This window comes from Zea mays, chromosome 1 (assembly GCF_902167145.1).
Source record: "Zea mays cultivar B73 chromosome 1, Zm-B73-REFERENCE-NAM-5.0, whole genome shotgun sequence".
NCBI lineage: Eukaryota > Viridiplantae > Streptophyta > Magnoliopsida > Poales > Poaceae > Zea > Zea mays.
Window position 1 is genome coordinate 237,215,951 of NC_050096.1, and position 12,301 is coordinate 237,228,251.

The following is a 12,301-nucleotide window of genomic DNA, read 5'->3' on the forward strand; positions in this document are numbered from 1 at the left end:
ATCCTCCCAGCTGCAAAGGCAAGCACACATTTCCCCATGCCACCAAGCGATGACCTCGTTTCGCTTCATTTCTACCTCACCAGAGGAAACCTTTTCTTATTTTGTCAATAGCATCTAAGGCCCATTGAGGAATATCAATTGCCATTGCTACATAGATAATCATGCCAGTGAGGGCATGATGCACTAGAATTCTTCTCACTGCCCTAGACATCAAGTCGGCCTTCCAGTTTGGAAGTTGGTCTGCAATTTTTTCCACAAAGGGCTGGAAATGTTGCCTAGATAATTTATGCAAGGACAAAGGAAGACCCAAATATCGGCAAGGAAAGGATGCAATCTCACATAGCAGCCAGTTCTGAACTTCCAATAGTCTCCTCGGGGCACCTGATAGGGTACACATTGGATTTCTGTGAATTATTGTGAAGGCCAGAAGCATCTCCAAAAAACTGAAGGATGTCTAGAGAAATAGAAATGTCTGCAGCTGTAGGGTGAAAGAATAGAGTCACATTATCTACATATATAGAAATTCGATGAAGCTTCTTTCTTATTGAAAGCTGTTGGAGTAAGCCTGCTTCCTCTGCTTCAGAAAAAATAAGGCCAAGAACATCCATAGCAAGGATAAATAACATCGGTGAGAGGGGACTTCCCTGTCTAAGCCCTCTTCTATGCTTAATATGTTTACCCGGGAAACCATTAAGTAGCACTTGTGTATTGGATGAGGCTAATAATCCACAAACAATCTCTCCAAATATGACCAAATCCCATCTGCTGCATTACTTCAATTAGGAACGGCCAAGAGACTGAATCAAATGTCTTTGTTATATCCAATTTGAGAAGTAACTTAGCCATGGAACAACCTTGATGTTTGTTGCACTAGCATGAAATTATCTTGGATGAACCTTCCTCTTATGAATGCACTTTAGTTTGGAGAAACCATCTCATTCAATCTTTTGGCCAGGCAATTGGCAAGGATCTTAGTGATCAATTTTGCAAAATTGTGCACTAGACTTATTGGACGAAAGTCCTTAACCTGATTAGCTCCTTTTTTGGAACCATTGTAATATATGTTGTGTTGAGTTTGCTGAAATGATCAAACTTCCTGCTTCATATTGCTGACACTGCAGCCATAATATCCTCCTTAATAATGCTCCAACAGACTTTATAGAAACACCCAATAAAGCCATCTGGCCCTAGGGCCTTATCTGAAGGTAGCCCTCTGATGGTTTCCCATAATTCTTGTTCATAAAAAGGAGAATCAAGTGCAAACAGATCATGTCTTGGAAGACCAAGAGCCTCTAGATCAATCGTCCTTTCTCTGTCCCCATACTGCCCAATGAGGCTGGTATAGAAATGATCCACCACTGTTGCTTTTTCAATATGGTTGGTTAGGATATGGTCTCCATCAACCAATTTAGCCACAAGATTCTTCCTTTTGCGATGTCTTGCATGCATGTTGAAGAACTTGGAATTAGCATCTCCTTCTTTAAGCCCTGTGATCCTTGATCTCAATCTTGTCATAGTACATTTGAAAGAAACTAGCAGCAGGGACTGTTACTTAAGCTTATTCTTGAGCCAGATTTTAGTCGGGGTGAGGGCTCTATCATCTTGTGCCATCTCGAGCCTATGTAATAATTCCTTTGCCAAAGCTAATTGGGATCTTACAGGTCCCACCTGCTTCTAACTCCATCCCTGCAATCTTTTAGTTGTCACATTTAATTTCTTCCCAAGGATCAGTAAAGGACACCTGTCAGCCTCAACAGAGCTCCATGTTGACTGGACAGTCTTATGAAAGCCTTCTATCTTGGTCCAAAAGGACTCAAAATGAAATATTTGTTTCCCATACATATTATCCCTAAGGCCCAAAAGAGTAAGGGGCAGTGGTCAGAATCCTGAGATGCTGCACTATGGAGAAGCACACTAGGGAAAATTATTTCCCAATCCACTGAACAGAACACTCTGTCCAGCTTAACCAGGACAGGGTTATCTTGTTGATTAGACCACGTGTATTTGCGACCATACGACAGGATTTCTTTAAGAGCTAAATGATTAATCACTCTTCTAAAACGGCCCATCAAGTCTAGGAGCTGAATCTAAGTGTGATTCATCATTGAGCGGTTGAGCCCTTTCTATAGTTCTATGCACACTGCCACAGCGGCACAGCCAGCCTCCAACCAAGCATCACTAATACCTTGAGCCCTAACTTCACTTTGCCTATTACAAAACTGCCCTAAGATCTTCATGTTTTATCACCCGCTTGAGAAACGTGCACGTATTGAAGTTGATTTGGTTATTGAATCTTTTAGAACCCTCATTGAACCCATGTTGAAACAAGTGAAAATAACAAAACCTGCAGCTGTTGGCTACAAACTTGAAACCTGCACCAAGTGTCAATATATTCATGCTTCAAGGGAAGCATGTTGAATCCTGGTATCTGGAGTCTGATACCTGGTACCAGATAGCACTTTTAACAAATACACCGAAACAAATGTGTTTTTGATGGCAGGGCACCCAACGTAGCATCAGCCCTTAGATTAACAGGTTAGGAGAGAAGTTTGTGGGAGATGGCAGGAGCCAAATGCCTCTCCTACCTGACAGCCTCCCGACCGGATTCATAAGGGTAGTGTTCTGGATTCATTAGAGTGGACGCAATAACCAATTCAACCGAAAAGCTTAAGCTGATAGGAGAAGGTAGCTAGCTAATCCACTTATACACTTCAACACCCCCACTCACGTGCATCCAGAGCGAAAAACACAAATGCAACCAGAGAGATAGGCACACCTAGGCTGGTGGGAATCGGTGGGGAATATTGCTGCTGGGCTCACTAGAAAAGGTTTGATTCCCTTATCATTCTGGGAGCCTGGACCTTGTGGAAACATAGAAACAAATGCGTTTTTGATGGCTGCAACCCCAGTGTTACCATGAGTCTTAGAGCTGCTAATGAGGAAATGATGCAATAGGAGATTGTTGGTGCCAAGGGGCTCTGCCATCTGGTTGTACCTTTAGCTGAGAGCTAAGGAGAGTCTAATGGATTCTTTTATGTATGCTTCTTACTGGCCTCCATAAGGAGGATGTTTTGTACTGGCCTTTCTTGGCTCCCCTTTTTATCTCTTCTTAATATATTATGAGGCGCAGTTCTCCTGCGCTTTCGAGAGAGAAAAAAGAGATAGGCACAAACGTGGAAATAAATGGGTGGAGGCACAAAATAAAGCCTCTGTCGGGATTCGAACTCGAGATCTCTAGCTTTGATACCATGTTAGAGTGCACGCACTAACTAGTTCAACCCAAAAGTTTAAGCTGATAGGATAAGGTAGCTAGTCCACTTATACACTTCAACACAAACCACCTAACCAACTCAGCTAGAGGCCTTTTCGCCCATCAAAAAATAATGATCCTATGAGCACTGCTATGTCTAGAATCTTGAATGTGAATTAATTTATTAATTAATAGGTAGAAAAAACTAAAAGAATGCCCCATGCGTTGTTGTGGCATGCGGGGATCACAGATGGCATTGGACATACAGATATGATTTGGAATGGAAATCGGGCGGCCCATCATTATTGGCTTGTGTGGATCATTGGTATAGATTGCTTAGCTTATTTGAAGAGATAGACTCATGAATAAACATTACTGGATGATGTGGATAGCTAAATCCATGTTAGTGGGGATGAGGCTTCCTGAAATAGTGAAGTAGATACCTTGCATGAAGAGATGGCTATCATAGCTGCATGCTAGTGGGGTTTTATTTTTGTAAAAGTATATCGTATAGATATAGATATATATAATCTAGACTTCTAGAGATATATCAGGTTGTTATTAAATCAGACACTGAATCAAGTATAACCATGATACCACAAGCACACCAGAAAAATGGTCTCAGAATTGTGGATAGAATTCAATTGGTTTGTGAATAGAATTTTCAATTGATTAAATGTGACAAAAGGGTGAAAAGTATAAGATTACAAAAGTTGAACAGCCTGAACACAATAATTAAAGGCATATTTAGAACAATACCATTTACAGCTGGCTCCAAGAATTGATCAGAGTTCAATGAAGAGAGTGCCAAATGGACCAAAGGATGTGATGCGAGTTCAGAGGCAGAGATTCTGACAGAAAGAAGACTTCAATTTATAATTACTGAAATCAATACAGTAAACAAGTAGTAGCATAAGAATAGAATGAGACATACTACAACAGCTACACTTTCAAGGAATGAAGTATCACTATTGGAACACCAGAAACTTCATACCCATGACAGAAACGAAGCCAAGAAGAAAAACCCTCCAAAACCTGCAATAGAACAATCAAAGATGCACTATAAATGCAGGCTGTCGTCTCACTGCTGAAATGTATCTCAGAATTGCAAGTTTACTTCTACATTTCAATAAAAGAACATTGAAACATGAATTGGATGCTTCTCCACAAAAAAAGATATCATGAAGATGTGAAGTTGCTGTATGTAAAGATAAATGGTCTGTTAACTCACATCTGAGGTAGTTTATACGAAGTGGATATCACATTTGCATGTACAAAATAAATGGACAGTACATTATATACTATCTCTCAATTAGACACAATCTGCCAGTCAGTGTATAGGGCAGAATATATATAAACTGTAAGGACCAGCAACCAGGATATTAGCTCCAAAGTTAATAATGAAGGTAGCAAGCTCCTTGAGGGAAAGCTATTGGCAACCATCAAAGTAAGTGAAGAGCAACTACAAATTTATGGAAGAAGGGAGAATAGCACATAAGGGATCACTAGTCAGATACTCGTGCATCGCTACGGTTTCTATATATGACTTTGTTTTAATAAAACACAAAAGTATGTGTGCTATTGGTTAGATGGGTGTAAATGTGGAGCCAACAACCAAGGCTCGAACCCCAGTTATGCACAATTTTATCTTACTTTTGCATAACCGTGGAAACTGGTGGGCGTGGGCATTGAACTTGATGTTTAGACCGCGGATTAGATTAGAAAGAAGTATATGGAGTTTTTTGCAAAAAGGAACGACGGCAGAAACCAAAAAAACTGGTGCTTTATAGTAGTAGAGAAATCATGGGAGCACATTACATGTGCATGTAGCAAAGTAGGTAGAAATAAATAGCTAAGCTCTGAACAAATACAATGAATGCATAGGCACAAGCTCTATGCATCATAACATGAAAGGGATTAGTATCATAAAAAGAAATGTTGAAGAGGAGAAAATAAACCTGTTCTTTCAGTTGATCAATGGCCATGCAAGCAGTTAATAAATCAATAGCAACATTAGCAGATGAACAAAGGTCAATCTCAAATTGTCTGCGCCTTTCAGGACGAGCCGCGATTTTATAACTAGAAGTTTCCTGTAAACACAACAATGGACAAAGTTCAATTTCACACACTGCATAAGAATCGATGTTATGGACGTTATGCGCGAGCCATTTTTGGTATCTTAAGTCACATGAATAAATCTAAGAAAAAGAATTTGTCCACCATAAACACCCAGGATTTTTACATGGAATCTGGACATCCATGTAAGGCCTTGTTCTGTTATTCCTATCCGGTGTGGATTGGATGGGATTGGAACATTTTATGAAAGATTTTGACTTGTTTGGGATTGAAACCCAATCAATCATACTCAATCCACATGGATTGAGAACAAAACGAACAGTCACTAAGGTGGCAAGGAATTTGTCAAAGCTCAAGTGCAGGCAAATAGAAGGCTGGCAGTTTGGTAGAGCTCGAGTTGCGGAGTTGGTAGTGGTGGTGAGTAGGCGGGCGAGGGCCTGGACCACAGCAACTGGTCGCCGTGATCTTGGCCTGGGCGTGAGCGAGAGAGGGAGATAGAGGGTTGTGGCACAGGGAGAGATGCGGCTGGGAGCAGAAGGCAAGGGTTGCCCTGCTTGACCTTTTCATTAATGATAACAGCCGGTATATATAGTAGTCCCCTTCTCACTTATCTGATAAACTAACCTCCCTAGTCCCTATATCTATGTGGATCTCCACATTATTCTCCAACTAATCCTATCTAGCCGGCTGGCAACAACCCAGCAACAAATCAGCCAATAAAATAGCAACTAAATAAATCAGCCAATAAAATAGCAACTAACTAGCTGCTATGGCGCGCTTACGGCGTCTCACATATTGCACGCCGGTCATAACACAGTTACAGGCTGGGTTGTGCGCATGTGGCACGGAACATCCTAGATCATGCTCTCAGCACAAATGGCCATAGATCTGCATGCCTCATGGTCCTTGGAGCTACGCAGTGGTGGTAGCCCTCATTCTAGAGCAGAGCATGTCACAAATATCAAAGTAGTCAGGTACAGCAGAATGCACAAGAGGCAAAGAGGAGCATAGGAACTTGGAGAGGAGGGGAGGTAAGGATGGCAAGAGATGATAGAAGTGAGGCTACTTTGAGGAAGTGGTATAAATGTTAACGAAGTATTCTCTCTGAGTCTGTCAATCTCAAAATCCCCGTGTATGTAAAAGTGTGAGAACAAGAAAAGTACCACAGCTTTAACTTCCATTAAATTTGTTTTACAGTTTTATTTGAGTTTTTCAGGTTTTTTTCCCTCGAACACAGGGCTCAGGTTAGCTGTGTATCTTTGTCTTAAAGAAGAGAAAATGGTACAAACCCTTGCGCGCAAAAGAAATTCGCCTTACATACGCACCTTTGCAAAAAAAGGGATGACCAAACATTGTTTTGGATAACATAGGTGTGTCAGTTTTTAATAAATAGCTCGAATAACATATAAGTACCTGCGGCAAAACTATAAGCAGTTCAAGGAAGCCTGGAATAAATTCTGGATGAGCTTTCATTTCATCGCTTAGCCAATTCACAATTCCACCAGCTCCCCAGTCCTCTACAGGTACATGCACAGCCAGGGCAGCAATTGCAATACAAATCTGTAGATGGTCCAAAGTGTGTTAGTGTTACAACTGTAGTAGCAAAAACTATACCTGCTTAATTCTATAATTTTACCTGTGTTCTAACTTTTTGTGGTCCCTTATTAAACTTTTTCAGCAATACCTGCAAATGTAGCAAGTTTAAATAAGAGGTAGCAGAGCTCCTTAAAAGGTCAACCAGATACTATAACAAGGCTAAGAAATCAGAAGGGACAGATAGGAGAACACAGCATACATCTCCATAGAACTTCAAAAGCAGATTATTTCATAGAACAGCACAAACACATATGAATTGAATAATATGTTGAGGAAATCTAGGGTACATGCGTGGCGGATGGGGGTGCTCAATAATTGATGGCGACCCAGCCCATTTAACACGTACAGTAACGCCCTTCATTCAATCCACCCAGCCGACCACTAGCCAACCTGTGTGGCGGTTGTTTGAGCTTGGCGTCATGATTTATGACGCCGAGCTCGGCCACGTAGACGCCAGTTCAGCAAAAGGAGTCCAGCGCACTAGATACCTCGGCGTCGTATACTATGTCGCCGAGCCATGTTACCTCAGCGCCATGGTCTATGGCACCGAGCAAAGGGTCCAAAAACGACATTAAATCGTCCAACGGTCTAAATATGCAATTTTTCAAAAGAGGGACTAAATTGCAAAAAAATCGGTGGGCGAGTCCAGGCAGGCAGGGGGCTACGCCAGATCCAACCAGGCAAGGGAACGGCGCCGGCGACGGAAGGGGCTTGAAGGTAGGAGACGTTGTTGGGTGGCTCAGGCGAGGGCAGACAGCAGCCTGCTCGCCAGGGTAGGAAACATGGCGACGCCTATGACCGTGGGAGAGAGGTCGCTGGAGACCATGGGAGAGCCTCGACTTGGTGGTGGGAGCACCGGGACGCGAGGGCCATTGTCGGCGATGCGACGGCAGGGGGCAGGGAGCCCGGATAAGGGGCGGAGAAGAGAGGGACGCAAAGTACCGACGGCTACGGTGCAATCGCCGGCGCGCGCACCGCGCAGGGGGTGAGGGCAGGCAGCCAGGCACCGCTGCGTCGTGGGGAGGTGGTGGTGGTCGAGCGCACGCCGTGGATGGGAACGTCAGTGGTGCCGCCATGACAAGGAGAAGGGAGCGCACATGGACGCGAACACGCCCGGAGAAGGCCGACAGCGACGAGTGGACGCGCGAAGGGTAGCAGGAGAGGGTAGGGCGGTAGGCCATGCCACCGGCGAGGGAGGGGAAGGGCCGGGTGGAGGCGGTTGGGATGGTGGAGGTGGCCGTCCCCGGGAGTGAAGGACAAACCTCCCGGGGACGGCAGCGCGGAAGCAAGTGGTGCCCCTTCGCCTCTAGAGCAGGTGGAGGCTAGGAGAAGACAGAAAGGAGGAAGCCTAGTCCGATACCATGTAAGAGAATGAAACCCTTGTATTGCATAGAGGATGGTTACTTATATATAGAGACCCAAGGGAAACCCTAACCCTAATGAGCAGACAGGCCAACGGTGGTGCCAGCCCACCTACACATACATATAGAAACACACACTCTAACAATTAGGTCCACCTTGATATATGCACAGCGGTTAGCTTCCCAGGTTTGGGAGTTGGGCAAGCCTTGGAGTGACAGAAAGGTGTCTGCTGCCCAAAATAAATAAATATGCCCTTGTATAGAAGTTTACTGAACTTTGGCATGATGATTGACTCTGGTGGTGGTGTCACCTACTTTTTTCGAACTGTGCAGTAGAACTGCGCGTCATTTCAAGAAAGAACCCCAGGAGAATAGAATCTCCCAGGGCCAAGAGACCCATACAAAACCAACACTCTCACAAACAAAGAAAAGAAACGAAACACACGACCACGCCCCTTAGAGGGAAGCCCTGAGGACTAAATCCTGGAGGGCAGACGCCCCTACTAAACACAAGTGCCCCTCAGCAGCTACAACATGAACCACTTTTTGTGCATCTAGCCTAACATTCTTAAAGACACAAGCATTCCTATGCTTCCATATCTCCCATAAGACTAGAATTACCAAGGAATTAAACCCCTTCCTCAGCACTTTAGGCAAGGATGCAGCAGTACGAGACCACCAAGAATTGAAACTGCTATCAGCATTAGGCGGCCTCAGCCTCACAATGTGGTTTAGTCTTATCAGCGTTGTACTCCAAACCTCCCTGACCAGCACACATGAAGAGAGCACATGATTGATCGTTTCTGCTGCTTGGTCACAAAAAGGACATGCTGCCTGATGGGGTAGACCTCGTCTGGCCAATCTGTCAGAGGTCCAGCACCTGTTGTTGATGGCAAGCCATATAAAAAGTTTGCAGTTTGCCAGAGCCCAAGTCTTCCAAATCCTCTTCCAAGGGGGGAATCTGATGGAACCAACAAACATTGCATTATAGGCCAACTTGCTGCTGTACTGTCCAGAAGCTGAGAGCCTCTAAAAGTGCTTATCCGGGATGTCGGGTTGCAGCACAATACCATCTACCAGGTCCCAGATGTGGAGGTATTCAACTAGGATCTGCACTGTGAGGGCTCCCTTAAAATCAGAGACCCAGCTTCTATTTAAAAGAGCCTGACTCACTGTACGCCTTTTGGCCACTCTTTTTGGGTACTGAGAGTGAGGGGGATATTTAAGGGCTAGGGAACAGAAATACTACCTCCGAATCCAAATGTGGGTCATTTCGTACGATTATATTATCTAGTCCCACTTTTCAACTTGGACCACCAACACATAAAAAAGTACGTTGATTCACAATCACAGCATACGGATGATTTACCATATGCATCATGGAAAACATTTCCATAATATACATATTTCACTATCAAAATTGTTTTAACAGAAGTCACAAGCCAAAGTGTCATAGTGGAGACCGTGTCACTGTCACAACGACCTACATTTGGAATCAAGGGGTAGTTTTTAGTTTCAAGGCTCATGGCTGTAAATTAGTAAGGTTAGATACGACTAGAAAAGGTTTCCGACTTTCTGTTTACTGCTAAGTCTGTAATCACTTATAATGCTTCCTTTTGAAATTCTAGACTAGTGAATTCACTTCCAAATTATGTAATTATATGAAAAATAATATGATACACAAATACTTATATGTGTTTTTACTTTGTGCAAATACTATTTTGTATTTTTAAGCCGCTTTAGTGGTCACAAACCGCAATACAACTACATGGTGGCCCTATAACTTTTTTCCGCGATATACAACATAGATACTCTGTAAAAGAAACTTCACAAGACAGTACTTACATATAAAGAATCCTGTAATGATCGAAAAGCTTCTGAGGGTAACTCTTCGAAGTCCCTTTGTACCTACAAATAACATGGAATATTCAAGGTTACTGAGAAACATTGTGAAAACTAAGTAAACTATAACATTTCCAAATAAATCATGCAAGGTGCGGATACGTCTCTTTCTGTTTACCTTGCTTCTGAGGGTCTGAGAACAAAAGATGAGAGTTTCTAAATTACTGCTTTCATCATGAAGTAAACTGTCAGCTACCTGCATAAGAAGAATTAGAAAAACACTCAAATATGCTCAACTTGGCAATAAAATGGCTGCAATATAATACCATGTCGAAGAAAATTCATCTGACATAATCCAGAATACATTCCAAGCCGACAAAAAACTATACATTTTATACAAACACAATATATATACCCATAATAGATCAAGAAATTAGAAAACACTGAAAGAGTGTCATCTTTGGTGAATTCCCGCAACTTGCAAATGCGCACATTGCCAAATGCCAATGCACAACTCTATCCTCCATTCATCTTCTTAAATCATCACTTCCTAACAGAGTAACAGCAGTCTGTTCAAAGGCCTGGATAGCCAAAGCAACGCGTTACACATCCCAACCTCCAATTACAGGAGATGGACTAAGTTGAACCAGTCAGTGGCACACTGGCATCGCATCGAACTCGCATAGAAGTCCTATAAAAGACACTTGGATGAAGCTCAACTTGTAGATTTAGGTCATCAGCATTCACTACAAAGTAGTAACCCTAATCTAGAAGGAATTGACTGGATTGAAAAGTAAACTGTACCTAAAATATCCAGTCTTTGAGTTTTCCAAACTAACGCACACCAACTGAGACCAAAACCCTCAGCTGTAGCACACACACTGTGCAGTCTGCAGGGGTCAGAACAAAATGCCACTCCTATAAATCTAATCGCGATCCCCACCTTCTCCTATGGAGCTAGCTTCGGACAGATTGCAGAACCACTCCGAACGGTAATACAATTCACACTAGCTCAGGCCGAATTCACACGACTACATGAAAATTCCCCTCTGAGCCAACCCAAGTTAGCAGCGTCCGACTCCCTAAACTCAGAAACCAACCCTCACCCAGCTCAGGACACGAACAGGAAGAGAGCGAATCGAGAGAAGCGTGCGCACACCTGCCAGGCGTCGAGCGTGTGCTGGAACTCCTGAAGCCAGCGATCGGCGGCGGTGCGGATGGCGTCGTCCGGGTGGTGATACAGCGCCGCGAGCGCCTCCTTCACCGTCGCCGTCGCCGTCGCCTGCGCTTCCATGACAGCGACGGCGTCGCCCAGCTCTAACCCTCCCTCAGCCGCCTACTTCTCTCTCTCCACGCTAACCTCCCGAAGTATTCCTCCGGCGAGCTGGTTGGATCTGGCGAGGGATTCGTCGGGTGGGTAGGGTTTAACAGAGGAAATTTTGAAACTAGGTGAGGATGGGAGCAGACAAGTCCGGCCGTGGTTTGCGTTGCGCGTGCCTGCGCGATTCGACGAGTATAGACGGACTTGTTTAAATTTTCCTTTCTTTTTTGTTTGGCTTTTGCGCGGTAATTAATTTTCGTTGTGATGCTGGGTGTGAGTTGGCCGTCTGTCTAATGCACGTGGGCTCTGGTCTGGCGTAATGATGGGAGCTTATTAGTTGTCGATGGTTGTTCATTCATACAAGAGGCCACGAGAATTGGATATCTTTATTTTCTTTAGTGTTTTGACGATCGTGCTCTTGTACTAACTATTAAGAATGCAGTGTAGACTGTCCTCGCTTCCTACCCGCACGCGTAACTGCCTCCCGCATCACACGCCTAGCCGCCGCGAAACCCCCGCGCTCCGAGATCTCGCATCCGCCGATTCCGCCGCCACCACCTCCTCCTCTCCCCCTCACCGCGCGTCCGCATCCGCCGATTCCGCCACCTCCTCCTCCTCCTCGCTCCATCTATGGAAGGCCACCACGCAACAGCCCATCTCCGCTCTACTCACCTCGATTCCCCCCATGGCCATGGCGACAATGGAGGCCACCACGCTGACAGCGCTGCTCAAGGAGGCGGTCGCCGCCTTCCCGACCCGTCGCGTAGTTGTCGTACCGGGCAGGCTGGAGCTCACGCACGCCGCCCTCGACGCTCTCATCGACGCGGCGGCCGCACAACTCGCCGCCGACGCCAG

At 44.5% G+C, this 12,301-nt stretch overlaps 1 protein-coding gene across 2 annotated transcripts in view; it reads right to left on the minus strand.

Annotated features, from left to right (window-relative positions):
- The window catches only part of LOC100382556 (uncharacterized), a 33,691-nt gene extending 21,854 nt beyond the window's left edge, over positions 1-11,837 (minus strand). The window contains exons 1-8 of one of the 2 annotated variants that reach the window (XR_552450.4): positions 11,285-11,837; positions 10,304-10,381; positions 10,129-10,191; positions 6,963-7,010; positions 6,740-6,886; positions 5,209-5,340; positions 4,245-4,285; positions 4,010-4,101 (exon numbers count right to left, since the gene is read on the minus strand). Coding sequence is in view for 1 of the 2 variants with exons in the window: in NM_001361666.1 (NP_001348595.1) it covers positions 4,010-4,101; positions 4,245-4,285; positions 5,209-5,340; positions 6,740-6,886; positions 6,963-7,010; positions 10,129-10,191; positions 10,304-10,381; positions 11,285-11,419 (736 nt within the window). In the remaining variant the exon portion in view is untranslated. The remainder of the gene's footprint in view (positions 1-4,009; positions 4,102-4,244; positions 4,286-5,208; positions 5,341-6,739; positions 6,887-6,962; positions 7,011-10,128; positions 10,192-10,303; positions 10,382-11,284) is intronic. The other variant, NM_001361666.1, reaches the window with a different exon arrangement.
- Positions 11,838-12,301: the final 464 nt, after the last annotated feature.